This window comes from Gymnoscopelus braueri (genome assembly GCF_963280865.1).
Source record: "Gymnoscopelus braueri genome assembly, chromosome: 22".
NCBI lineage: Eukaryota > Metazoa > Chordata > Actinopteri > Myctophiformes > Myctophidae > Gymnoscopelus > Gymnoscopelus braueri.
The window spans coordinates 7,581,713-7,608,004 of record NC_137624.1 but is presented as its reverse complement, the minus strand read 5'-3'; the positions used below and the strand labels follow the sequence as shown (position 1 = coordinate 7,608,004).

The 26,292-nt window shown below is 40.5% G+C and overlaps 2 protein-coding genes across 7 annotated transcripts in view; both read left to right on the top strand.

The window, feature by feature from the left end:
* Positions 1-7,578: 7,578 nt before the first annotated feature.
* On the top strand, positions 7,579-12,941 carry denr (density-regulated protein). 3 transcript variants are annotated; one of them, XM_080419142.1, is made up of 8 exons: positions 7,579-7,728; positions 8,700-8,812; positions 8,943-8,962; positions 9,384-9,468; positions 10,595-10,675; positions 11,036-11,152; positions 11,260-11,399; positions 12,635-12,941. In XM_080419142.1, the coding sequence occupies exons 2-8, from the start codon at positions 8,710-8,712 to the stop codon at positions 12,677-12,679; spliced, it is 591 nt and encodes a 196-aa protein (XP_080275268.1). In that variant the 5' UTR covers positions 7,579-7,728; positions 8,700-8,709; the 3' UTR covers positions 12,680-12,941. The 3 variants fall into 3 exon arrangements, with proteins under 3 accessions (XP_080275268.1, XP_080275267.1, XP_080275266.1); XM_080419141.1 differs by having other exon boundaries at positions 9,384-9,469; positions 10,587-10,675; XM_080419140.1 differs by having other exon boundaries at positions 9,384-9,477.
* Positions 12,942-14,087: 1,146 nt separating this feature from the next.
* Positions 14,088-26,292, top strand: part of clip1b (CAP-GLY domain containing linker protein 1b) — a 53,399-nt gene continuing 41,194 nt past the window's right edge. For 2 of the 4 annotated variants that reach the window (XM_080419776.1, XM_080419773.1), the window contains exons 1-7: positions 14,088-14,216; positions 19,951-20,150; positions 20,907-21,308; positions 22,117-22,259; positions 23,507-23,631; positions 24,162-24,363; positions 25,781-25,978. In XM_080419776.1, coding sequence (XP_080275902.1) covers positions 20,063-20,150; positions 20,907-21,308; positions 22,117-22,259; positions 23,507-23,631; positions 24,162-24,363; positions 25,781-25,978 — 1,158 coding nt within the window. In that variant the 5' untranslated portion in view covers positions 14,088-14,216; positions 19,951-20,062. Of the gene's footprint in view, positions 14,228-14,717; positions 14,781-19,950; positions 20,151-20,906; positions 21,309-22,116; positions 22,260-23,506; positions 23,632-24,161; positions 24,364-25,780; positions 25,979-26,292 lie in introns of those variants that run through there. The other 2 variants (XM_080419774.1, XM_080419775.1) reach the window with 2 other exon arrangements.

Here is a 26,292-nt window from a genome sequence, read left to right as displayed (position 1 = left end):
TATGGACAACAAAGCTTGAGAATGACCTCAAGACAATGACCTATTGACATGGGAATCCCCCCTTCCGAAGACCTCCTTTCTGGCTCAGAAGCACCATGGGTCCAGTGGAAGACTCTCAACCGCCTCAGAACAGGAATGGGGCGATCAAAAGCTGCTATGGCCAGATGGGGCTACAAAACCGGCCCAACCATCTGTGAATGTGGAGAAGAGGACCATACGATGCAGCATTGCCTTGTCTGCCCTCTACTACCCAACCAGTGCAGCTTAAAAGATCTCGCAGAGTTCAATAATAATGCAAAGGACTGTGTAAAGAAATGGGAAACTGTCATATAACCACATGCTTCAAAGACACGAAAAGAAGAAGAAGTAGGTTGCATCATGGCTAAAGTTGGTTCCCAGTTGCCAACAGAAGATTGTTCCATTTTTTATAATATTATATTTCTAGATAGAAATAGATGCATGTAGTTGCATGTTCACTTTACTTTACCTTCATTCTCCATCTGTAGTATGGTCACCTGCGGCCTTCAGTCTGGCTTCCATGGCTCCAATCTTCATCAGCAGTTCACACTTATCAGACTAACAGTTCCCGGTCTATCTCTCTCTGCTGTGCTCACTTCACTCATTTCCTTCTTCTCTGCCTTGTTCTTAACTCCCCTCTCTATCTCACTGTCATTTCCTTTTGAGTTGAGTATGTTTCCTCTGCGGTCTTTGACACTGATAGAATTAAAACGACTCTCATTCTCTATTTGTGATGTCTGCCCCATAGCCTAAACCGTTAACACTGGTTTGTGGTACCACCCAGACCCAGTATTTAAATGCTGATCTGTATGTGAATTTGTTGGTGATAACCACATACTGAAAGAGATGTGGTAAGAGAGAACAAGCAGTAGAAGTTCTAACTTGTATGGGACCACATCACACAGTCCTCTGTGACCTCCACTGGCTCCCAGTCAAGCACAGAATAGACTTCAAAATACTAATCACTACCAAAGACCTCAATAACCAGGCCCCCTGCTACCTGTAGGTAATCCCACATTTGACTGAGTTAGATAGGCTTTCAGTCTTCAGGAATGAGACTTTGCCCGGTGCACTTGCTACATAAACATCATGATGAACAAATCACGTGTTCAGTGTAGGGTGCAGCCGTGCAGGTGTACAGTAGTGTAAACCAGTTACAACTGGTTCCCACCGTGTGGAAAAGTCTGGTAATGCGAGGTTAGTTAAAACAGTCATAGCTAGTCTGTGTATTATATCTGTCGTTGTACGAGAATAAAGTGCTCGTTCTCCACCACGGAGTTCGTCCGGACTCTTTATCAAAGGTTGTTGGCACCAGAAAAGAGCCAAGATAAGCTTGGTAGGATAGCTAGTAAAAGTTGCTGCCAGAGGACTCCCAACAACGTTTCAGAGCCATACTGAGATTCCAGTCAATGCTTGTGTAATTCAAGTTTATTTGATAGTTAAGCAGTGATTTTCATGGAACTATTTTGTGGAACTATAGGCCTAGTAAGGCCTAGTTCGTCTCTGACTGCTTGCAGCGATGATATGACCACATTTAACCAACAACACACATTTTCAACCATGTCTTCGTATAATTGTTCCTCACTAATGTATATTAAAGATGGCACCATTTCTGTGTCTCTGAGATGGCCTGTGGACAACTCGGAAACCTGTCAGACAGTGCCTACCTATGTGTTGACGCTTGACGGGTATTCCAAGCTACAGCCAACTACAGCCTTTCTCTTCTTGCAATGTTAGCATGCTGAAAGACAGGCCATTGTTCTTGCATCAATTAATGTTTAAAAAACATATATTTTTAAGTTTTAAATCTTGTTTGAAATGTCCAAACCTGCCTACTGATGATGTTATTGGTAGGAACTGCTAGGCATGTTTCTGAACTGTCCCTCGTCCACCTCTGAGACACAGAGCGAGGAGACAGATGGTGCCGTCTTATAATGAGCAGCATTAATGAGGACCCATTATGAACATAAGGTTGAAAATGGGTGAACCCTATTTAAACATTTTCAAAAATGTTCGATCTACAAGCTCTCAACGTATTGTCTTGTGACAGATTTTGAGCTTGTAGATATGCATTTTTTTAAGTTTATGGAAATGTTGAACGTTTTATAATAGGGATGCCAGGTTTAAAGTGGTTAACAGGTCAAATTACTTCTCATAGAAAATACATTTGTTCAAACTTGGTATTTCTCTTAACTGCACATTGTGACAGAGTATATTTAACCAGTAAAATAACAATCCTGTGCAATCTATCAAGTAACACATTCCATGATTTTCTTTAGTTTAGCTGAACCAAGCAGATGGAACCTAGCACAGAAATCCAGCACACCCCCAGGAAGAGGCCTAGGACAGAGGTCACTAGCCCTACACAGAGAGAAAACCTAGTGTCTACCCTGGAAATTTTTAAAAATGAAGACTTAAAACGTTTCCAGTGGCATCTCTCTGAGCAAGTGATGCCAGACTTTGAAGCCATTCCTAAGAGCCTCCTGGAGAATACAACTCGGGATGAAACAGTGGATGTGATGGTGGAATATCACACTGAAGGCAAAGCTGTGGAAGTTGCAGTAGAGATCCTGAAGCATTTGAGGCTACATAACACAGCAAAAACGTTGACGGAGAAAAATACATCGGCCATAAACAAATATGGCACCCTGTGCACTCCAGTGCACCCTGGAGGAGTTGGGAGGTGAATATTTTAAACGTTTCCAGCAGCAGCTCTCTCAGAAATTGGTGATAGTTTTTGAAGCCATTCCGAGGGGCCTTCTTGAGAATAAAACTCTGGAACAAACAGTGGATTTGATGGTGGGTGCTCACACTGAAGATGGGGCTGTGAGTGTTGCAGTGGAGATCCTGAAGCTGATGCGTCAACACAATGCAGCACAGTTGCTGGCGTTGAGGGAGCGAAATGTTCATTTGGGGGTAAGAAAGATGGAATATATGAAAGTTCTCCAACAATATTTAAAAGCCATGAATGACTTAGACCGACAACTTTTTAAATCATTCCAGCGGAAGCTCTCTAAGCCAACAATGATAGAGTTTGAATCCATTCCTGAGTACCTTCTTGAGAATAAAAGTCGGGAAGAAACAGTGGATTTGATGGTGGCATATTACACTTTTGGCGGGACTGCGACTTTCATGGTGGAGATCTTGAAGCGACTTGGTCAACGCAATGCAGCAATGAAGTTGCAGAAGGAATGTAGAGCTATCTTCCAAATAGACGACACTGTCTCTCTGACCTTCATCTCCAGATGGTGAAGAAAAAGAAGCCACATGCTCATCTGCTCTTCCTCGTGGTACTCAAATGACAATAGGATGACTGCTTGGATAGATTCAGATACTTTGAATGAATGAATGAATGAGTTTTATTTTGAACATTATAAAAAAAAGACAAATAGAATACAAAACAGAGGAAAACAACAACAAGAATGTCCGAAAAGGAGTTGGATGGAGTCTAAAACTTATAAACTCCTACCCCCTTTTTCACTGGTAATTTTCACAATTTTTCAAAATGTATTCACAACCTAAACATCTCCACTGCATGTTAAAAAGAAAACAATAAAAATAACCGCAATAATAACAGAGATAAAATAAAACCTACCCTACTACTTGTAGATACTCTATCTACAGGGATGCCAGGACTCAATAGGTCAACATGGCCCCCCCTCAACCAATCCATGAACTGAAATGCACATACTTTTCAATGTTGAACTAACTAACGCAGCTCTTGTCTTAAATTGTAACCCCCCTCTCTATCACCAAACATTTTTTGTATGTTACCTGGCAATAGTTTGTTTCTTGCTCTAAACAGTGCATGTATTGTTTTGTATTCAACAAGGTCCATGAACTTCATGGCATGTGATTTTGAAAACAGTATCAGTAGTAGTAATAGTACTTTCTGAATCTTTGTTTATTTTTGTTCATATCCTCATGCACCCAGTACTTATTTCATTTCTGTTTCGAAGAACCCACTCGAGTAGGTACATTAAGTCAAACTGTTATCGACGTGTTTATTTTCAACAACTTTTTTTGGGGTTATCTTGCTCAAGGCAATTCAACAGTATATTGAGGGATGAGAGGTCATTCACTTCCCCGCCCGGATGTTGTCCTGCTACTGGACCAGGATAGACCTTGGAACATTTGTGATCCTCTAACCTTTAGACCATGCTGTCCCAGTCGGTGGTCGAGTTATTATTAAAAAAAATGTTTTTTTTCCTGAAATGTAATCATGAGTTTGAAGATGACTGTTCTGGCTAGGACTAATAGTTTTACTGTTGCAATTCCCATTTCAAAAAGGATAATGTTAATCCTAATGCTTTTTTCCTGTTAATTACGTATTATGCTATTTCATATTCTATTCTATTTCATGTTCTATTTGTATTATGCTACAAAAATGGGTTTCTCAAATGGTGGGCTACAATAAATAAATAATAATAAATCAATCTTATTAAGGAATAACATGCATTTTGTATTCTGTGCATCATAAGCTATAGCTTTTTATGTTATCAATTAATTGATGGTTGTTTGATAAGGTTAACAACAATAAGATATAATGAGATATAGAGTAGATATAGAGTAGTTTGTTTATGGAATGTACAGTAGTAAAGCAAGCTTGAAGATAAACCTGTTTTAACTACATTAACCCTTGTGTCCCTATTTTGGGCATGTCATAGGCCCAAACATCTTCAAAAATAGGAACAAAAATAGATTTACAAGCTCACAACGTGTCAAGATGCAACACGGCGTAAGCTTATAGATTGGTCATTTTCACAATTTGCCATAAGACAAAGACAAAGCGACATATTTTAAAAGCTTTTTTCTTTCATTTTTTTTCTGAAATCTGACGTTCATAGTGACAGAACACTGTCCCCCCAAAAAAAAAGAAAAAAAAAAACAGAAGTCTCGCTAGACGAGATTGAAATCTCGAGATTTCAATCTCGTCTAGCGAGACTTCTGTTTTTTTTTTTGTTTTTTTTGGGTTGCATAGTGTTCTGTCACTATGAACGTCAGATATAAAGAAATTAATTTTAAAAAAAGCTTTTAAAATATGTGATCTAACCTAAGGCCTATCCGCGCACCTTTTAAGCTGTGGCGGCTCGGGGGTGGAGTTATGAAAATTTTCTACTGTACCATTCATCCTAAGATATCATAACGTCATAGAAAAGGTAAGAAAACCTTAGTCCAAAATTCTCCTTTAAGTGGTCAAGGTGCTGATGTGCAGAGGCTGAGGGAGATCCTGACAAAGGGTGGAAAGATCCCCAAGGACCTGCTGCTAGCTGTCAGCTGTATGTCGACACCAAGGCCTTCAATCCTCAACTACAGCCTGCCGCAGCAGAGAACAACATGATGATGATAATGATGATGACAAAGGCGCATGTGAAGAGAAATTGGCATGAAAACTAAATTGGCAAGGGGGTAAAAAAGGTGGGGGGGCTAACATAACTTCAGGTACATGTGGTTCTCTATAAAGAAATAATGGATTAAAATAGAATGTAAGCAAGGGTAAACAAACATCATGAAATACCTTCAACTGTCAACATTTTATTTAATCAAATATGAGGCAAATGTAGGCCTAAATCCTGCGTAGATTAATGAACTGAGCTTGTGAAGGCAGGCAGTCATGGTAGATTATAAATATTATGTATGAAACAGTTATTCTGCTGGGTAGAAATACCACTACAGCTTAAAGTATATGGATCACAATGACTGATCATCTGCCATCAAAATGGTTGATAATGTAAGTGGAACCCCTTCATGTGAGCCCAATCTTTTAATTGAAACACCCACATTGGAACATCAGATCATGGAGACAACATGGATCTTACAGTGTGTATTTAGTTGTGTTTGCAGTATGAATATGTCCAGCAGCAAAATGGTTATTGTGAACTACCTGCCAGGGCCAGGGTCAAGTGACCACTGTGTCATCCCAATATATCTGAGACCGATTGTGTTCTGTTAACAGAGGTGGGTACCCACTATACCACAGCAAAACTATTAACATGAAAACAACTAATACGTTCTTCATCTAATAAGTCAAGAGTCAGTTATAAATGAATTGAAAATACAGCTTTGCTTACAATAAAATATAATTCCCAGGCATCAGTTCCACAGGGGGTCCGCACTGCAATAGCCTGGTCAACCATAGTGACAAGCTCAGACTTTGGACCAGTGGTTCACAAACATTTTCATGTCTGTATGTCTTTCATGTATTTGGCCGCAGACCTCCATCTGAGAATATTTTGTGCCAGGGTACCCCCAGAAGAGAAGATTTGTGTTAAAAAGGGTCAAAATTATTCCACATGTTCACATTTTTTACAACATTTTTCAAAAATAGCTACAAGCTCACAATTCGTTTCGCATTGTGATGTCTCATGAGCTAGATCATTTTGAATAGCTGGATTATAAAATAGGGTTAAATGTGTAAACTGATTGTCATGCTACATTAACACATTTTGCTGCTGACCCCCTGGAACCCCTTCAAGGACCCCTGGCAAGCTGGACCTATTAGTAGGACCCTGCTGGAGGATCTCAAGCAGTGGCCAGAGTTAAAAGATCACATACATATCAGCAGGAGCCTTCACAAGTGGTGAAAAAAGTACTCAAATTTTGTACTTAAGTAAAAGTATCAATACTGCAATGTAGAATTACAAGTATTACAAGTAAAAGTCGGGAATTAAAAATTTACTTGAGTAAAAGTACAAAAGTATTGGCATAAAAATGTACTTAAAGCACCAAAAGTAAAAGCATTCATTATGCAGAATGTCCCATTTCACAAGTTTTCAAAAATAATCTTTTGAAAATAAGCGATCTACAAACCCACAATGTGTCGCATCGTGACACATTGTGAGCTTGTAGATCGGCTATTTCCAAATGGCCAAAATATATATAGGGCTGAAGTGGTTTGTGTGAGTTTTGTGATAATAATCAAAATCCACAAAGTAACTCAAATTTTCTAATAATTGTAGTGGAGAATTATAGAAATTATAGAAAGTACATTATTTGCCTCTGAGATGTAGTGGAGTAGAAGTAAAAGTACTGAACATTGGAAATACTCCAGTAGGGCCTAATGTAAATAATACCTCAAAACTGTACTTAAGTACAGTAGTAGCCTGACCATAATGATTCAGGGCTCCTGCCTAAGCAATTATTCGAGACTCTATTAACAATAATAATAATAATAATGAATTGCATTTTTATGGCGCTTTTCTAAGTACTCAAACTTACTCAAAGCGCTTTACAATGGTTCATTCATTCATACAGGGGGGGGACATTGGGAGGTGGAGCAGCGAACAGTCAACGCCAGCGTCCCCACTTTTTCCCACATTCACACACCAATGGTGGCAAGCTAGCGTCGACCGAATCATTGGAGGCAATGTAGGGTTCAGTGTCTTGCCCAAGGACACTTCGACATGTGGACAGGAGGAGCGGGGATTGAATTATTCAGTGAATGGATTTGCGCATCTAAAACGGTAGGTGGCAGTCTTGCACCTCTAAAGCCCAAACTACCGCCACCAAAGCGCTAGGGGGCAGTATTCCACCTCAATTGCCATCATCAAGAGGGGAGAAGAAGAAGAAGTAGTACGACTTGTAGTCAGAGGCGTGCTCAAACTATCAGAACTACTCTTCATTTAATAACAACGCTTATCCGAAAAGAAAAGTTCTATTCATGTGGTGAAACGCACGCACATTCCCCATAAACACGGTGTTTTTCGAGAGGTGGGTACATAGGCAATTGTTAGGTTTCTTTTGATGAATATAAATGATCATGTTGTGCGCTAGCTAGCTAGCATAATGCTCCTGTGTGTGTGTATGTGTTGCTAACGTAGCGTTTTACTGTCAGCGTACTTCTGAATGAATTGTGAATGAATGAAGCCAAATTACAGTCGGATCAAGCCGTCCACACAGTATGGTGTTATTAATATAAATATTATAACTTTGCATGGCAATCCCTTTGAAACAGCGCAGATGACCGCATGTGTTAGCTGTATGATGCTATACATGACGCCTAAAATAGTGTTCCCTGCAGTGATCAGGAGCATATGGCATATTATTTCACACGGCTTTGTGTGGCTTATGGTTACACAGTAAGATCCCAAGTGTTCTTTTAACTCAGTGTGTACAGATCTAACCGTAAAGGGGGTCATTCTGTTAGAGTCAGAGTCACAATGACTAAGAAAGGAGGTGATGTCTAACTGTCAGATTGTCAATAGATGGAAGGCAACGTCATGATTATGGGCCTTTTGGTTTGGGCCAACTAAGAACAAATTGATGCTACTATTGCAGTGGGTTTCAACCTTTTTGTGCGTCAAGGACCCCCAAATTGACACATATTAGCCCAGGAACCCCCATTTGAAAAGAAATGCCAGGGACTCAACCATTTTGGTCCCTATCTACACTGTAGTATCATCATCAGTGTTCATTTGAGTCTGAGAGTGTACAAATGGTCCTAAATGGACCCGGGTCCATTTAGGACCATTTGTACACTCAAGAGTTAAAGACACACAAGGGTCAATTTGGTTCCTAACTATTAATTGGTCTGGGGACCCCCTGGAATCCCCTCAAGGACCACTGGTTGAGAACCACTGCACTACAGCAACTGCTGAATAAGATGTGAAATATGTATGAATGGAAATTGTATCTGAGGAGTATTTTACCTCCCTGAACTGACTGTGTGTGTGCGTGTCTAGGACAATAATCATGGCTGCTACTGAGATGGAGTCGAGTTCTCCAGAAAACAAAGGGGACCACCACCATGCTGACTCCAATTCCAAGTATCCATTGAAAGTTCTGTACTGTGGAGGTAATGATAACGTTCCAGTTCCACACAATCCTGCATCCTGCAAATTATTGCATGTTTCTGCGTTAAGAAGGTTTTCACTGGATCTGTTTACAGTCATGTGTTTAATCATAATATTTCCCTCCCTGTCTAGTGTGCTCCTTGCCTACGGAGGTACGTTTCCAACTTGAAACCTTAATTGTCATGTTATACTGCATATTCACTCAATATGCTGTAGCTTCAAATTGCATGTTTAATGTGTGTAATTATGTAACCTGTATATTTGTCTCGCCTAGCCAGCTGATCATGGGGAAATCTGAATTCAATGTAGTGGCTAGAACAGTGGCAGAAACCTCTGTTAACAAACCAATGCTGGTACCGTCCTATATGAAGGACCACCTTAAAGTCTTTTGCAGTGGTTCTGCAATGCTGTTATTTTATGGGTTTTTTTATTTCCAAGTTTCTACACAGTTCTAGCCCTCTACATTGAATTTAGATGTCACCAGATGTGTCGGTAGGTGGAAATCTCCAATAATCTGGTGATGCGAGACTACCGGACTGTATGTAACGTTTACCCTGTCTGCTCTGTCCTCAGTACTGTGAGTACATGCCTGAACCTGCCAAATGTAGGCAGTGGCTTGAGAAGAACTTCCCAGATGTATTTGCTAAGATGAGTGTAGGTGAGTTGAGTTCCGTTCGATATTTTATCCACATATTTAATTTAACCCATTAAGACCTAAGGCAGATTCTACAAATGCCTTCTTAATCAGTAACTCTCACACTTTCAAGATTTTTAAAAAATAATGTAAAAAAAATAGCAGATCTACAAGCTCACAGCGCGTCACTTCGTGCCACGCTGTGAGCTTGTGGAGCTGATATTTTTGGAATGGCCAACGCAAAAATGACACGGATGCTTTTCTGGTATTAATGGGTTTAAGGCCCATGAAAACCTAGGTCGGTTTTCTAGTTTGTTTTCTGCTTCATGTTAAAAGCTACTGATGGGTAAAACACGGCAGTTTACATGAGGCTGACTTTGTAACAAACTGTGTTGTAAGCAATGCAGGTGTAACTGATACAAATTAATAATAGGTGTGTGATTTAGGTGTGCCAGTACTGTCCAAGTATGCTTGCAGACGGGCACTGGGCACATTTAAATCGTAACACATTGATTATTAATATTATTAGCTCCAGCTGCTTGGCTTACTAGCCTGCCATGTGTTTACCCTTCTGTAGTTAGTAACCTGAACAGGAATACAAACTACAAAATCGGCCTAGACTTTCATGCCCCTTAAAATGATTTTTCTTTTTGTGGTGTGTGTGTGTGCACACTCCCCGTGTGACACATTTCCTTGTGCACTCTCATTTTCATAAACAAGGAATCAAGAACCTTTTTATAGCTGGCTTTGCCAGTCGACTAGATGGATGCCTACAATGTAAAATCTAAATTGGTGGTTCTCAAATCTTTTCACGCCAAGGACCCCCATATTGATATGTATTTGGCTGTGGACTCCCATCAGAAAATATGTTGAGCCAAGGACCCCCAGAAGAGAAAATGTGTTTCTTTTCCCCAGAATGATTCAAAATAAAAAAAAAATCTGGATTTTTCAAATATTTTCAAAAATTGCCGATCAAACTTGTAGATCGGCTATTTTTTTTAATAGTCAAAGTATAAAATATGGTTAAGGTCCCCGGACACCACTTGAGAATCGCTGATCATAAGTACTGTTTGGCTGCAGCAATAATGCAGTAGATGGCGCTGTAGTGACCCCTCGTTGCTTGTTGTATTTTGTCCTACTGGCCCTGAAGGAAACGCACCCAAGCAGGAGACTGCCAGTGGAGATGTTCCCCCTGCCGGCGAGGAGGAAGAGAAGAAGAAACAGAAAAGAGGTTTGTTGTCTTAAATCTGTTTTCTGATTTCAGATTTGTTTAGGTTTTATAACAAGGTGTCAATATGTTAAAATGTACCCCTTAACCACTAGCAAGCTGGCGTCCCTATTAGGACATGCCAGTATATGAAATGGAAAGCTCACAATGTTTCATGTCCACAATGTGTTGTGAGCTTGTAGATTGACTATTTTTTGCGACACCGTCGTAAAATAGGGCTTACTGTATATGGTCAATATTTGTCCTAAATGTATTCTCAAAGGAATAATAAAATGAGTTTTGTATGAAGCTGCCTTTGCCGCTATTATAATTAACGTAGTAATATCTAGCAGCCTAACAGTCGATTTTTCCCCTATCTTTCAGGAGGCAGAGGCCAGATTAAACAGAAAAAGAAGACCGTGCCTCAAAAAGTTTCAATAGCGAAAATCCCAAGAGCCAAGAAGAAATATGTCACACGGGTGTGTGGTTTGAATACATTTGGTAAGTGTGAACTAAGTGTACTTCTACTGAAGACGAGTAGACAGAAACTGAATAAAGTTATATTATTAATGCAAATATATTTTTTGTGTTTTCTTTTTGCACATCAGATATTGACCTTAAAGAGGCGCAGAGATTCTTTGCCCAGAAGTTCTCATGTGGTGCCTCAGTCACAGCGGAGGATGAAATCATTATTCAGGGAGACTTTACAGATGACATTATTGATGTCATTCAAGAGAAGTGGCCGGAGGTACGTTATTTGTGACATAATGTTCAAAGTTGGGAACCACTGTTCTATTTTATCGATGAGCTTACCATTATTTTTGTCCGTGCATGCAGTGCATTATGGAACACTAGTTTCCAATGAAAAACTATCTGGCTTTCACATAGGATGCACATGAGCGGCATCTTGCATTCATCTTACCACTATGTGCAAACCAAGAGCCAAGCGGCAAAAACAATATCGGCGGTTATTTAAGCAACTGTATACCAGCCATCTTTGTTTATAGTATCTTATCAATAGGTAATGTAGCGAGCTAGCAGTAATAATATGGTAGATATCATAAATGTAATATAGTGCTTTTGCTTCGCTATGCAAATGTTTTTTGTGTGTTTTGTTATAACAGTAGTCCAGTGTTCTGTGGTCACACACACATACGTTTTTCCTCCATCTTGCGTTCACAAAGTTGGTCCATTCAGCCCTGCCCCCTCTGGCTAGCTATTTGCTGCGCTTTGAAAAGTCAGTGATTGGAGGGGTCAGAGTTTAATTCAGTTGAACTTTGAGTGCAGCGGCAGGCAGTATATGCAATGCGACTCTACATTGACGCCTATGTGAAAGACCAGTAATACTATAGGTTTCTAGGGGTGTGCCGATACACTAATTTCACGAAACGATACGATACGATATTGGGCTCACAACTTCGATAAGATTTTGATATGATACGCACTTTTTTTATTATGAAAATATATGGGGGAGAAAAAAAGCAAATGCAAACAAATAATTCTGTTTTTGCATTATTCAGACATGCAAACTTGTAGCCGTTTTGAATCCGTTTTGAATCCAAATAGGGCAATAGTGTGACACCTGACCCGAAAAAAACATGTTGTCAACTTGTCACCCTTTTCACCTCAGGGCTGTTTGCATGCCTGATTATTATTATTGTAAAAAAAATATATATTTTTTTTTCCCCCCAAAATGATACATATCGTCGCGATATATCGCGGGACGATATATCGGCACACCCCTATAAGGTTTCATATTCTATTATAGTTATAATTATATTATAGTTTGTCACAAGTAAATGTATATAGGCACATAATGTGGCTAAACAAATCATGTAATGTATCATTTTAAATGATGGGAAATGTAGGTATTTACTGTAAAATACCTTAATCACACCATTGGGATTCTAATTCTAGAACTAATGGTTTTAAATGATATACACAGGAACATAACAGAATAATACCAATATGTCTTTCTCTTAGGTGGATGATGACAGCATTGATGATTTGGGAGAAGTCAAGAAGTGAAGACACTATGCACTTTTACTGAAAAATGATTTGACATGTAACAGCAACAACTTGGCCAAATGCACACACATCAATGTTAAAAGTTGTTTTATATCTATTTTATTTACTGTATATAAAACTGTGGATGTGGCCACATACTTGGCATTTTAGTTATTGATAGCTGCTTTCTCTCTCATTTGCCAAAGGTGTGGTACGATGTGAATTCCTCTCAAACGCTGTTCACTCAAGCTGACTGTAGCCTAATAAATTTAATTCTCCTTCACCAGTTCATGCAAATCCCTCTTTCCTAGTTTTTATTTGTTATTGCACGTGTCTATTTCACTTATCTCATCTGAGTCACTTTTGTGACCCCAAGTTAATTGTTTTTTCAGGGACACTTGCATCCCACTCTATACCCAGGAATAAATGTATCCCTTACACAATATCGTTGCTATCAGATAGAAACCTCTTATAGTTAAACTTCATGTTTTTCCCCTTGTAAATTAACCATACTATACTGTCTCACACAAGTATCAAAAATAGCAGATCTACAAGCTCAAAACGTGTCGTTTTGAGGTTTCTGAACAGCAACGATTTTCTATAATGAAGGCACAATCCTTAAACAAGATATATATGACTGTTCTTGCTTGTTGATATTTGCTCGTTGATAAGCAATTCTTATCTAACAGTTGTGTACAGTGAGTTTGAAAATCTGCATCATGGGTTTCAGTATCCGCTTCACTTGGAACATCTGACTGCTGTGTCATCAGTTCTTCATTCCCACTGTTATTGTCTTCTGCACAATCGGCATTACGTGGCAGCTTAAAAATAACACTATGGACAGAGGGGGAAAGGTCAAGCCAGCTGTTATTTGTTTTGGCTTTTATATTTATAACCCGTTTATTCCCTAGCACTGTATCATGCATTGATGTATGGATCCTCAAGTTAACTGCCCAGGTGAGAAGTGGGACTGCAGTAGGCCTAGTTGTGTGGGCACACATGAAGTGGAACTGCTTTCCATGTTGTTGAATATATATATTTTTTAAATATGATTATTTAATGTATTTTAAGACATTTATACAATGGCCACTAAAACTATAGTTTATGGTTTCCGAGCAGAAAAAAAGTTAATCCAATTTACAGTCTTGACCTATTCATTTAAGTTACTGCGTCATACAAAAGCCAGTGTTATTATTGGTCAATTTCCATGAAACTCATTTATTTAAAGACAACAGAGTCAGAGAACGACTCTGACTGCTTGTGTGTTTGAATAGAAAGTAAGTAAATCATTTGTCACTATAATGCACGTGTGGAGACAGAAGAGGAGCTCTGCCAAAACGGTTCAGACCAGAGCCTGACCAGAATAACACGACATGGCCTACGTCACAGACACCATGACGTCATGGTTCTGTCAGACAGTCTAGCAGGGCAGGGCAGCGCGAGGACTGGAGGAGGCTATACAGTGATATCATCTGTCTGGGAGAAGATGCAAAGATCACCGTCACGTCATCCACTGCTTCGATAACCGGGGAAAAATCCGATATCTCCCCTAAACCAAGTAAGAGATCAGTGAGTTTAATTCAACTTGTTCGTGTGGTTTCGTGTTGCTCCCACACTGTGCATTCTTTAACATCAGCTTAGCTCTGGTCCAGAGCGTTAGTGAGTTCTCTCTAACGCTCTGCCAGGCGCGCTGCTATGCTCGTAGACCGAAAATTCCACTGCCGTGCGAGGTCTCCGTCTTTAGTAAAAAATAAACAGAACTATTTCGCTACTTACCGAAATAAAAGCAGTTTTGTGTTGTTGAAAGTCTATTCTCCAGGGTGGGAAGCCTCTCAGGACCCCACCGTCTCTGTATAATACACCTTTTGGGCAGAAAATAAAATATGTTCGCCAGATGGAAATGATTGTATTTACTCCACTGCGCCCTCTACAGATCTGGTCAATGGTAATTTATGTTGACCAGATCTGTAGAGGGCGCAGTGGAGTAAATAAAAGTATTTCCGTCTGGTGAACATATTATATTTTCTGCCCAAAACTTTTATTATACAGAGAAGGTGGCGTGCTGAGATGCTTCCCACCCTGGAGAATAGACTTTCAACAACACAAAACTGCCTTTGTTTCGGTGAGTAACTAAATGGTTTTGTTTATTTTTTACTAAAGACTGAGACCTCGCACGGCAGTGTACTTTTCGGTCTATGAGCAGACCAGCGCGCCTGGCAGAGAGTTCGAGAGAACTCACTAACCCTATGGACCAGGGCTAACATCAGCTATGCTATCTCTGCTAATCTCTAGCTAGCTGTCTCTCATATAAGCAGGGACTTTGGACCAAACATTTAGTCTTTTGGACAGCTAGAAATCCATTCAAAATCAAATTCAAATATGATGACAGTAACATCCCATGATGTGTGAGACACACTCATTTAGAGATTCATTATTGCAGTCAATAGCTAAGCGCCCAGACAGAGCTGAGAAAGAGCAAGCTCATCTGTTATTTCAGCCAAAGTAACACTGTTATAAAACAGCACAAAGCTTTATTAATACTCACAGTCAGTGATGTGTTATGTGGTGATGTGTGTTACTTTAACATACAAACATGTATAGCCTGCATTTTGACAGCTCAGGGAGTCGGGGTGTTTGTTTTGTTTTGGTGTGCCTGGGTGGGTGGAGAGGGGAGGTGGAAGTACACTCAGCTGACAAAACATCTCATCTTACCTTCATGGATCAAACTGACCTATACAATCCTTAGTGTTAATCTGTGAGAATGTAATTGTTTGCTGCTATTTTGATGTGCTCGATATTGGCTATTTTCCATCAGCTCAAGAAGTATTTCTGTCTTCTGTAGTGCCTCTATCCATTGCAATTTAAAAGAAATCAGGCACCTTATGTATATTGGTCTTTGTATATCGTTGCTGTCAGGTAGAAACCTGTATCTCCATGTTTCAAATGTGATGTTCTTTCGTAAATTACTGCCCTACTTCATCATACAAGTGTGTCACACAAATCGATCGGCTATTTTCACTATTTTAAAGTGTAAATAACAATAAAAACAATAAAATAATAATAAACTAGAAAAAGTTTATTGTGGGCCAGCAATGTTCGGAATTAGCCAATCAGGGTGGAATATGAAAAATCGGACAGATCAGTCTTGATCACATGACTATAGAGATAATGTATACCGATTTGCGTAAAGTTTGGCCAAAATCTGTAGAAGTAATATAAAAAAATGTGTTTTGCAAAAATCCGCCTCCTGGTGACGCTATAACAGGACAATGAGAAAAGGGTGGCATTTCTTCCTCGGCCTAGTAGTCCAGGGGCCAAGCCATATTTTGGTACCACCTAAGGTGACCGTAAAGTTTTTGTATTTTTCAAATCAAATCAAATCAAGCTTTATTTATATAGCACATTTACAAACAGGCAAGCTGAACCAAAGTGCTGTACAGGCAAAATCAAAAACATCAATGCAAAACAACAGAGCAAGTTCACAAAAATATTTAGCAACAAAGGAAAACACTATTAAAAGACAACATAAAAGAGGGAAGGACAAATAAGTATAAGTGGAAAGTTTACATTACATAAATGGAAATTAGATGCTATTAAAAGCGAGGGAAAAAAGATGGGTTTTAAGTTTGGCCTTGAAAGCCCCGATCGATTGGGGGGATCGGATGTGGAGGGGCACAGAGTCGCGGGCCGTGGCCATGAAAGAGCGGTCACCCCTGGTCTTTTTAAAATTTCTGGTTGGAACTTCAAGTAAATAATTTTCGGCAGACCTCAATTCCCTGGTTGGGACATATGGTTTAAAGTGCGGAGAGGTGTCTTCCTACATGTCTCTAGTTTATATTTTGGTATGATAGCCCTTCCTATCTTGTAGCTTAATGGCAGTTATCACTACCTACCGGCTAATGTATCCGGTAGGAGACACAAAGTAGAATCTTTGTGTCTCCTACCGGGCTTCATGGGGTGTGCAATTGATAGAAAATAAATAATTTTTTGGGTGAACTCCTCCTTTAAGTTTCCCAGGGGGACTCTCTACCCATTCAGCTATGACCACCCTACACCGAAGGAGGGTCAACTTTTACAAGCTTATGGAAAGCAGTCTTTTTGCAAACACCCAAAATCTGAGAAGTTATCAATTGCACACAACATGAAGCCTTGAATACATGGATATATTTTGTTTTTTGTCGCAATAATTTGATGCCCGGGTGTATTTCCGGTAGGAGACACAAAGATTCTACTTTGTGTCTCCTACCGGATACATTAGCCGGTAGGTAGTGATAACTGCCATTAAGCTGCAAGATTGGAAGGGCTATCATACCAAAATATAAACTAGAGACATGTAGGAAGACAAAAATACAAAAACTTTACGGTCACCTTAGGTGGTACCAATTTGTGAAAATATCAGTGTTGGCCCCTGGACTATAGTGGGAATATGCGTGCAAAGTTTCACGACAATCGGACGCTGTGTTCATGATTTGAGGCATTTTGTTCAAAACGGGCCACTCCTGCAAACTTTAGATGCCAATCTTAGCCAATCAGGATGAAATATGAAAAATCTGACAGATCACTGTTGATCACATGACTATAGAGATAATCTGTACCAATTTGCGTGGTGTTTGGACAACATCTGTAGGAGTAATATAAAGAAATGTGTTTTGCAAAAATCTGCCTCCTGGTGGCGCTATAAAAGGCTGATGTGAAAAATGTAAGGCAGAGGTTTTTCCTTGGCCTCTAGCAAGATTGCGTGCAAAGTTTCACGCTGATCGGTCCAGTTATAGGTAAAAAAGGCGAATCGGCCTGTTATGGCCCGATTTTGGAAAATTTAAGGTGTAGTGATGAGCGGGCCGACCCGTAACCCGCGGGTCAACCCGCGGCGCGGGTGGTCGAGTCAGGATTTCAGAGGCAATTATGCGGGCTGCGGGTGAGCGGGTCAACCGCTCTCTCACAAAAAAAAACAACATGCTTGTTTATTTAGCCCATGACAATGTTGTGCTACTGTAGACATTTAAAGCGACTTTGGGTACTTAAAAGAGCGCTATATAAATCTGAGCTATTATGATGATGATTATCTTTTTTTTCCCACCGCGGGTCGCGGGGCGGGTTGGTTGAGCCATAGATTTATATATGGGTTCGCGGGGCGGGTTGAGGCGGGTTGGGTTCCGTGGCGGGGCGGGGCGGGTCATGAAAAAACCCGACCCGCACATCACTAGTAGGGTGGCATTTCTTCTTTGGCCTAGTGGCAATGTGCGTGCAAAGTTTCACGGCAATCGCACGCTGTGTTCAGGCATTTTGTTCAAAACTGAGCAGCACTCCTGCAAACTTTGGAAGCCAATTTTAGCCAATCAGGATGGAATATGAAAAATCTGACTGTACTGTGTACCGATTTGTGTGATGTTTGGACAAAATCTGTAGGAGTAATATAAAAAAAATGTAGGCCTCCTGGTGGTGCTATAATAGGCTCATGTGAAAAAGTTGGGGCAGAGATTCTGCTCTAGCATCCAGTGAGTGTGTGTGCACAGTTTCACGTCGATCGGGCCAACCGTGCCAGAGATTAGCTGTTCACAGACGGACACATACGGACACACGGACGGACAGGGTGCAAAACGTCTCTGCCACGCCTTCGGCCTGGCGGAGACAAAAAGGAACGGTTTTGGACCGAGTTTCCACCCAACAGCAACGATATTTGATTTAACTGTGCCTTCCTGTTATTTGACCTGGTCTGTGTTCCCTTCCTCTCTATTCTTTCTCCCATATTCTAACTATTCATGTAACTACAATGACAATGTTTAGAGCTTGCACCAAAAATCTTTTCACTCACTCTTTCACACCTGTAATCATGTCGCGTGACAATAAAGTGGATTCTGATTCTAATCTCACTCTGAGAGTTAAGTGTACACATGTAACCAAATGGACTCTCTGAGTGAGATTAACACAGGATTTTACTGTGGAGGCTTAGCTATCTAACAGAATGTCTACTCTAATGCAATATATAGACATACTGTATATCATGCTATATCTTGAAGCACAGCATTGAAACACATACAGTACATCCAGTGAAATAATATAATAAACAGATCAACATCTCACCAGTCACTGTAGTGTCTATATCCTGTTCAGAATCACAGGATATAGAGGTTTAGTTTTTTTCATTTATGAAACAGAAATTCATATCCAGAGATTTTTCTTTGTCAAGTTCCGCAAATGTACTGCCTGGTACTGGTAATTCTGTCGGTGGTGTTGAGTGGAAACATACTACATACCCAGTATGTACGTTACACCTTAAATATGTAACACAATGTTGACACACACTGCTGTAAAAGGCCAAGACTGTAACACACAGCAGGCTACATTAGTAGTAATAAACTATATATGTTCTATAGATTTACAGCTTGATTTGCTGTCAGTTGTTCTGAATAGTGTAAGATTACAATAATTGCTTTGATAATAATGGATACCGTGGTGGTAACAAGTACAAATAGGACGGACAAATAGGACAACACTGACAGTGTTGTGGGTTTAGGGTAGAGGAATCCATCCACAGATTTAGATTTTAAATTCACATTTAAATCTACCCACTCTTTCAGCCACAATTGGGTCAAGGGTTGAATTGGGGTTAAGTTCCTGTGCCATTGCATCATGTCCATGGGGTGTACTTGTACATCAAGCTGCCTCACGCAACGAAAACAGGAAACAGGATATAGGCTCCTGACCATGAGGCCACTTACCTGGCACAGGAATTTCGGAAACTGACATAATGTGACACAAGCATGAAGTCAAGGCAGAGAGATCCACATTTCTATTTTCTATCTAATATATGTCTCCCAGATGAGGTGAACTGTCTTTTAATACACAATACATTCATACATTTATATGGTAGATTGGTTGAGATCAAACTAAAACCGTTTATTTGTTTGCTGTTTGCAAAAAAATATGGTATTTGGTGCTGTCAAAATGTATCTTGGTTGGCAACACTAATCTCAAACAGAGTGCACACATGCAAATACATTATGCATTTTGTTTGTATTATTTAGTCTATAGCGTTTGTACTGCTGGGTTGACATTAAAGAAAGAAAACGAGTTTGCTCAGACTTGGTATCATTCGTTGTACTGATGGATTCATATTGTTTAAATATAATTTTCTTTTTTTCTCTCTTGATCCACTGTAATTTGGAGATCTCACAGCTGTTGTGTACAGAATAAAGTAATATATTAGATATTTATTTTTGTTTTCGATCATTTATTTTAGTCTATTTTTTATAATTCAATTTGATTCACTAATTTAATTATTTTTTCCTCAGCTACCTTTCATCAAGCTGGGGCACTGTTGGGCGGTGGGGAAGACTTTAAGTCCCCCACATTGATGAGGTCGGACCCCCCGGAGTGCCCCACCCCTGCACAGGACGACACACCATGAGTGTAGCCAAGCCCAGTGGACTCAAACCCCCCAGCAAGATAGGACGTCCAGCTGGGGGGCCGGCAAAAACTTCCCCCTCCTCTGGTAAGGAGCACAAGTTATTCCAATAAATAACAGCATCTTTATTTGTATGATCTTGCTTACATACGGTGACATCCTGAGTTTTCATTTAACTCTGACAGGGTGCAAATTATGTCGCTTTACATGTGTGTTTGAGGGGGCAAGATGTAGCTTCAAACTGAATAAGCACATGAACATGCAACTTTAAAGGTGCAATCCGGAACTTATTTTAATGAGTAAAACGTTATTTTAACCAATCTGTATGGTAGAGTAGGTTAAATACAATATAACTTGTACATCTGCAATGGTTGGAACTGGTCTCCCTACTCTTCCATTTAGAAATGTAGGCTAGCAGGCAAGATGCCTGGTTGACAAGTAATAATGTCTGAAGCTCTAAAGCACAATATCTGCACTGGGCATGCAGAGATTGCCTCTTGGATGAGCAATAGATGTTTGGTCTCCCACGTGGGGGGTCAGGGTTTGATGGATTGCAGCTTTAAGGAAGAGGAAAAGGGCCATGTTGGTCATTGTATCCTGGTGTTACTTGACACTTAAAATAATACATTATTAAAGGAGGTGTAAGTGATATTCACTTGTTAAAATAAGTGTTAAATACTATGAATGGCTCTGTATTCAGATAGTAATCGTTGCTATAGTGTTTGTTCAGTATCATGTGTCTCCTCTTCTGTCAAGCCTTTAGTAAACATAAATGATTATTATTATTATTATTTATTTCACAAAAACTATCACTTAACATTTATGCTTACTTTTATTTTTCAGGTACTCCAAAGCCAGTCCCTCCTGACAAGCCCTCGGAGGGGGCGTCCTCTCCCACCCAGGATGGACCGGGGGACTTTCAAGTAGGAGAAAAGGTGTGGGTCAATGGCAACAAGCCTGGGTACGTTCAGTTTGTCGGGGGCACACAGTTTGCCCCCGGGCAGTGGGCAGGCATCGTGCTGGATGAAGCCATTGGGAAGAATGACGGCTCAGTGGCGGGGGTCCGGTATTTCCAGTGTGAGGATGGGAGGGGTATATTCACCAGACCCTCCAAACTAACTAGGACCGAGCTTCCAGAGATGGAGGCAAATGGGGGACAGGCAAGTCCAGCCAAAGGAGACACAGCACCACCTCCTGAGTCTACACCTGCTACACCTGCTACACCTGCTTGCCCAGCCTCCACTGGTAAATTCTGAACTTGTATTGCACGTTAACCTAAAAAATAAAGATTAAAGGGGGTGGAAGTGATGTATTTACGTTAATCACATGAAACCTAGTGAAGAACATTCAATGAAAATACAAGATCTACAAGCTCATAATGTGTCACATGGCGGCACATTGTGAGCTTGTAGATCTCTGATTTTGCTACTTGATGTAAAACGAAATATATAGAGTTCAAGTGGTTAAAATTAGTGTTAAATAGAGTAGTAATCATTGAGTTTGTTGTAACAGGCGTCTTTCCATCTCTCAATTCAATTCAGTTTTGGTATAGTGCTGAATTACAACAAGTTGTCTCAAGAGTAAGACACTTTACTAATAGATCAGATAATAGGTCCAGTGAACAGAATATACATTTTATTCAATCTGGAGAGATGATAAATAGGCTAAGTGAAATTAGAAGTGATGAAACAAAGACATGAGCAGACAAAATTAGATCTGGAGCCCTATCAAATTGAAGCTGATAAATGATCTATAGTGGGGTTCTTTCTCCTTGAATTGGATTGGATGAAATTGGTATGTCAACCTGAAAGTGTATTTTCTCTTTAGTAAAGAGCTGCAGAATCGGGGAGACCCCTGTTACTGAACTCTAGCAATGATTACTATCAGAATGTAGAGCTATTTAAACATATCACACACCATCCCTTTAATGACGCATTTTCACAAGAATGCGGATATACTCAGTTTTTATCTGCATGATATAACTACAGCACAAACTAAACAGTACTGTATTATGTGCATGTATGTCTATATTAAGGTTGTATTCTTGGTTCAGCTCAGGGCAGCAGTGGCATCAAGACAAGTGGCACACTTACCAGAACCCTCACACTCACAGCCAGTGAGTCAGTGTCCAACCTTTCAGAGACAGACTCAGCCAAGAAGAACCGACGAGAGTTGAAGCTCGGAGACCGTGTTCTGGTAAGGGTTGTTGCTAAGGTTCTGCTAAAGTGTCATTATTTACACCTGTTATTAGCCCATTCAGACCGGGAACGCATCTGTGTAACCACTTTAACCATTATTTTATACTTTAGCTATTAAAAAATAGCAGATATACAAGCTCATAGCGCTACGAGCTTGTAGATCTGCTATTTTTTTTTAATCATGAAAATGTGTGTAAATGTTTGAATTACATTTTTTAAGTGAACTAAACTAAAATCTTTGCTTCTGGGCGTCCCTGGAACAACATATTTTGAGATGGGGGTCCACGACCAAATACATAACATTTTGGGGGTCCTTGACATGAAGAAGTTTGAGAACCACTGATATAGTAATATAATTTTTTTTCAGAAAGCCGTTGGGATTTAGAAGACATTTTGTAGACTCGGCCTCAGGTCTGAATGGGTTAATCACATGAAGCAGCTGAATTTGGAGCATCACATCACTAAAAGCACAACTATACTTGCTGCATCTGCGTTTTCGCGTCATATGATGTACATTTTGTCAGCAGCTCATGTCCACAGGGATATCTGTGTGCATCCAGATTTAATGACTGATCATACTTTATACACTGACTGCACATGCACTAGAAAATACAATTAGGTACTTAGTTTGAGGTGAGGTTGAGATCTGTCACTACCTGCTGTATTATATTTAATGTGACAACACAAGACTTGAACTAGAAGTTCAAGTTTATTGGCAGGTTTGTTAACCACTTGAACCCTAGCGTCCCTATTCTGGGCGTGAACATTCGGCTAAAATAGCAGATCGACAAGCTTGTAGATCTGCTATTTTTTGGTGTTGGGGGGGACTCCGGTCAACGAAGTATTTAGGGTTAAAGTGGTTAAATGGAATACAAGCAGAATACAAGCAGGGAAACAGGAATGCACAGAAATAAATGATGCAAAATAGAGTAAAACTAGGACGGTAGATCTCTTGTCACAATGGCCTCTTTCTTACCATGGTACAAGTCCTTCAATTGTGTGGAAGAAGGACATTAGATTATACCTTGTATTGAGTGCATCCTGAGTTGCTGTTGCTCTTGAGCGTGTGTGCGTCTGCAGACACAAACTGTACTATAATCACATTCACAACCACGTTGCGTCCACTGTCCACAGACCCTTGCACCTACGTGGATGCGGCAAGTATAATCATTCCTTCTGGTTAATAGTGCTGCAGTCATTTTTACTTGACATATAGTTACTGTCTCTCTCTCTCTCTCTGTGTAGGTGGGCGGCACCAAGGCAGGTGTGGTACGGTTTCTGGGGGAGACGGACTTTGCTAAGGGAGAGTGGTGTGGAGTGGAGCTAGATGAACCGCTTGGCAAGAATGACGGAGCTGTAGCAGGGACCAGGTAAGACATGAACCTCAGCTACCGATCTGAAGTATACACAGTAAAATCCCAGTGTTAAATCTGCAATCCATACGATTCATGTCCAGCCGGAGATACAAGCCCAGGTTGATAACCAACATTTCTACCAGTGAGCTAAGACGGAACTCCTGTTTGTCCAGGGGAGATATTTCCCTTTGAGCTTCAGGCAATACTATTTGTCAAACACTAGTGTTCCTACCCAAACAGACCATCTCCAACCACTGCAAATGTGCTAGTCATACGCATTGATCAAAATAATGTTTATTCAAAAAAAAATCCGGATTGCGGTTTTACTGTAACTCTGAAGAGTGTACAAATGGAACCGTAAGGGTCCAAACGGACCCCCTTAAGGGTCCATTTGGTTAGATTTGTACACTCTTTCGGAGTTAAAATAACACAAAGGAATTTACAAATGGCACCCACTCAATTCTGGAACTGGTGTCAATGACAAAGCTTCTAAACTAGCAGCTATTACTGGTTAGATTGATCTGATTCCGAAGTGTCCTCCTCAGGTACTTCCAGTGTCTACCTCGGTATGGACTGTTTGCTCCGGTGCACAAGGTGACGCGCATCGGCTTCCCCTGCACCACCCCTACCAAGACCAAGAGCTCCCGACGGAGGTCCACGCTGAAGAGGAGCCCCAGTGCCTCCTCCATGAGCTCCATCAGCTCCGTCACCTCGTCTGTCGGCGGAAAACCCAGCCGATCCGGCCTGGTGAGACACGCATACTGTTATGGCTGAGTTAGGATGTTGCACAATCTTTCGCGGTCCCAACAACATATCGCTACTTGTATGAGTTGGTGACAAATAAAACCTTCTTGATTCTGATGCTGACACAGCCCCTTTGCCTGACAAAAATGACATATTGTAAAGGGGATGTATGTAAACAATAAGTGTTAAATAGCTCTATATTCCGATCATTACTTAGAGTAATGAGACTCTATAGAGCTATAAGTAACAGGGGTCTCTCCCGGTCTTTAGTAAATAGAACACATGATCAGGTCGGGATACCAATTTCATCCAATCAGGAGAGAGAACTCATTCAGGATGCATGATAAACAAATTTCATTTTAAGTGATGATACAGAAAAATTTATAAAACTGGGATCCTGACCTGAAAATGTATTTTCTGTCCCCCGTTACTAAATAAACACTGACTCTACTATAGATTACTATCAGAATATAGAGTTGCATCAACACTTGTTGAACAGGTCTCAAAGTACACACTGTAAAATCCTCTGTGTTCATTTAACACTGAAAAGAGTTTGCTGTGTTTAAATCTCTCTACGTCTCTTCTAAAGACGAAAAAGTTAAAAGACACCATATAAGAACATAAAAACACAGTAAAAACCAGAGAAATGCACAAATAAAAATCATAAAACACAAATAAACGCATAAAACCAAACCGAGTACAACTCTCAAACTGGGTTAAAAGCTAGAGAGTAAAAATGGGTTATAAGACGATTTTTTGTGGGGGGGGGACAATTTAACATGGGGGGGAGAGGAGCTCATTCCAGAGCTTGAGGGCAGCAAAAGAGAAGGCTCGATCCCCCCAAAGTTTAATCACTTATACCTGATTTACTGGAGTCCCTCAGGGCTGTATAATAGTGACCTTTCTGTTTTCGCTCTACACTAAATATCTCAGCTGAAAATAGCCGATCTACAAGCTCACATGGCCTGCATGTTGATCTCAGTGTCCTTGACGGGACATATACGGTAATTGAATAATAGTAATAATAATAATCTGTAGGGATATTTGTCTTCACAGTCTGTTCAAAAACAAACAACAACACATAACCATATAGCACAAAACAACATATCACACGACACAACACCAAGACAATACCTGAGGTCCCGACTCCCGACTACACACAGAAAACCATCCTATCAATGGAGCAGTTTGTTAAATGCCGCAATGGCTGAGGGGACAAAACTCCTGCTAAAATGAACCTTTTCCCACTACAGGTTCTATATCTACGTCCAGATGGCATGAGTTAGAAGTAGCGATACAGGGGATGGTCAGTGTCATTTGTTATTGTGCTAAGCGTGTGATGGCCTTATTGTTCATACCAGAAAGTGTGGAAATTGAAGGAGGTCAGAAATATTAGTGTCATGTGTGTGTGTGTGTCCAGCTGACAGAGACGTCGGCGCGGTACGCCCGTAAGATCTCTGGCACCACGGCCCTGCAGGAGGCCCTGAAGGAGAAGCAGCAGCACATCGAGCAGCTCCTGGCTGAGAGGGACCTGGAGTGCCACGAGGTGGCCAAGGCCACCAGCCACGTGGGGGAGGTGCAGCAGGAGATGGCCCTGCTGAGGACCGAACAGGACCAGGTAAGTTCTCAACCTGTGGGTCGGGACCCCCCGCATGATTTTGGGGGGGTCCCCAGATGACAGTAAAGTGTCAATTTAAGGACTTTTAAGACCTTTTCAATACCTAAAAATTGTCAAATAATATAAGAAAGAGGCAAAACATTTGAAAATAGCCGATCTACAAGCTCACAACGACTTGCAATGCAAGGCGTTGTGAGCTTGTAGATCTGCTATTTTCACAATATTTATCTTTAGGAGACCGGAAACAGGTTGGAGTCTATTAATTCCAATGGGAGAGTGAATGTGAACACAGCTTCTGAATGATTCTTTAGCCC

Bases quoted from the DNA above. Each gene is read 5' to 3' on its own strand.
- denr (XM_080419141.1), top strand. From the start codon at position 8,710: ATGGCTGCTACTGAGATGGAGTCGAGTTCTCCAGAAAACAAAGGGGAC. The intron at 8,963-9,383 runs GTACGTTTCCAA...CTCTGTCCTCAG, and splicing joins TGTGCTCCTTGCCTACGGAG to TACTGTGAGTACATGCCTGA. The intron at 11,400-12,634 runs GTACGTTATTTG...TCTTTCTCTTAG, and splicing joins TTCAAGAGAAGTGGCCGGAG to GTGGATGATGACAGCATTGA.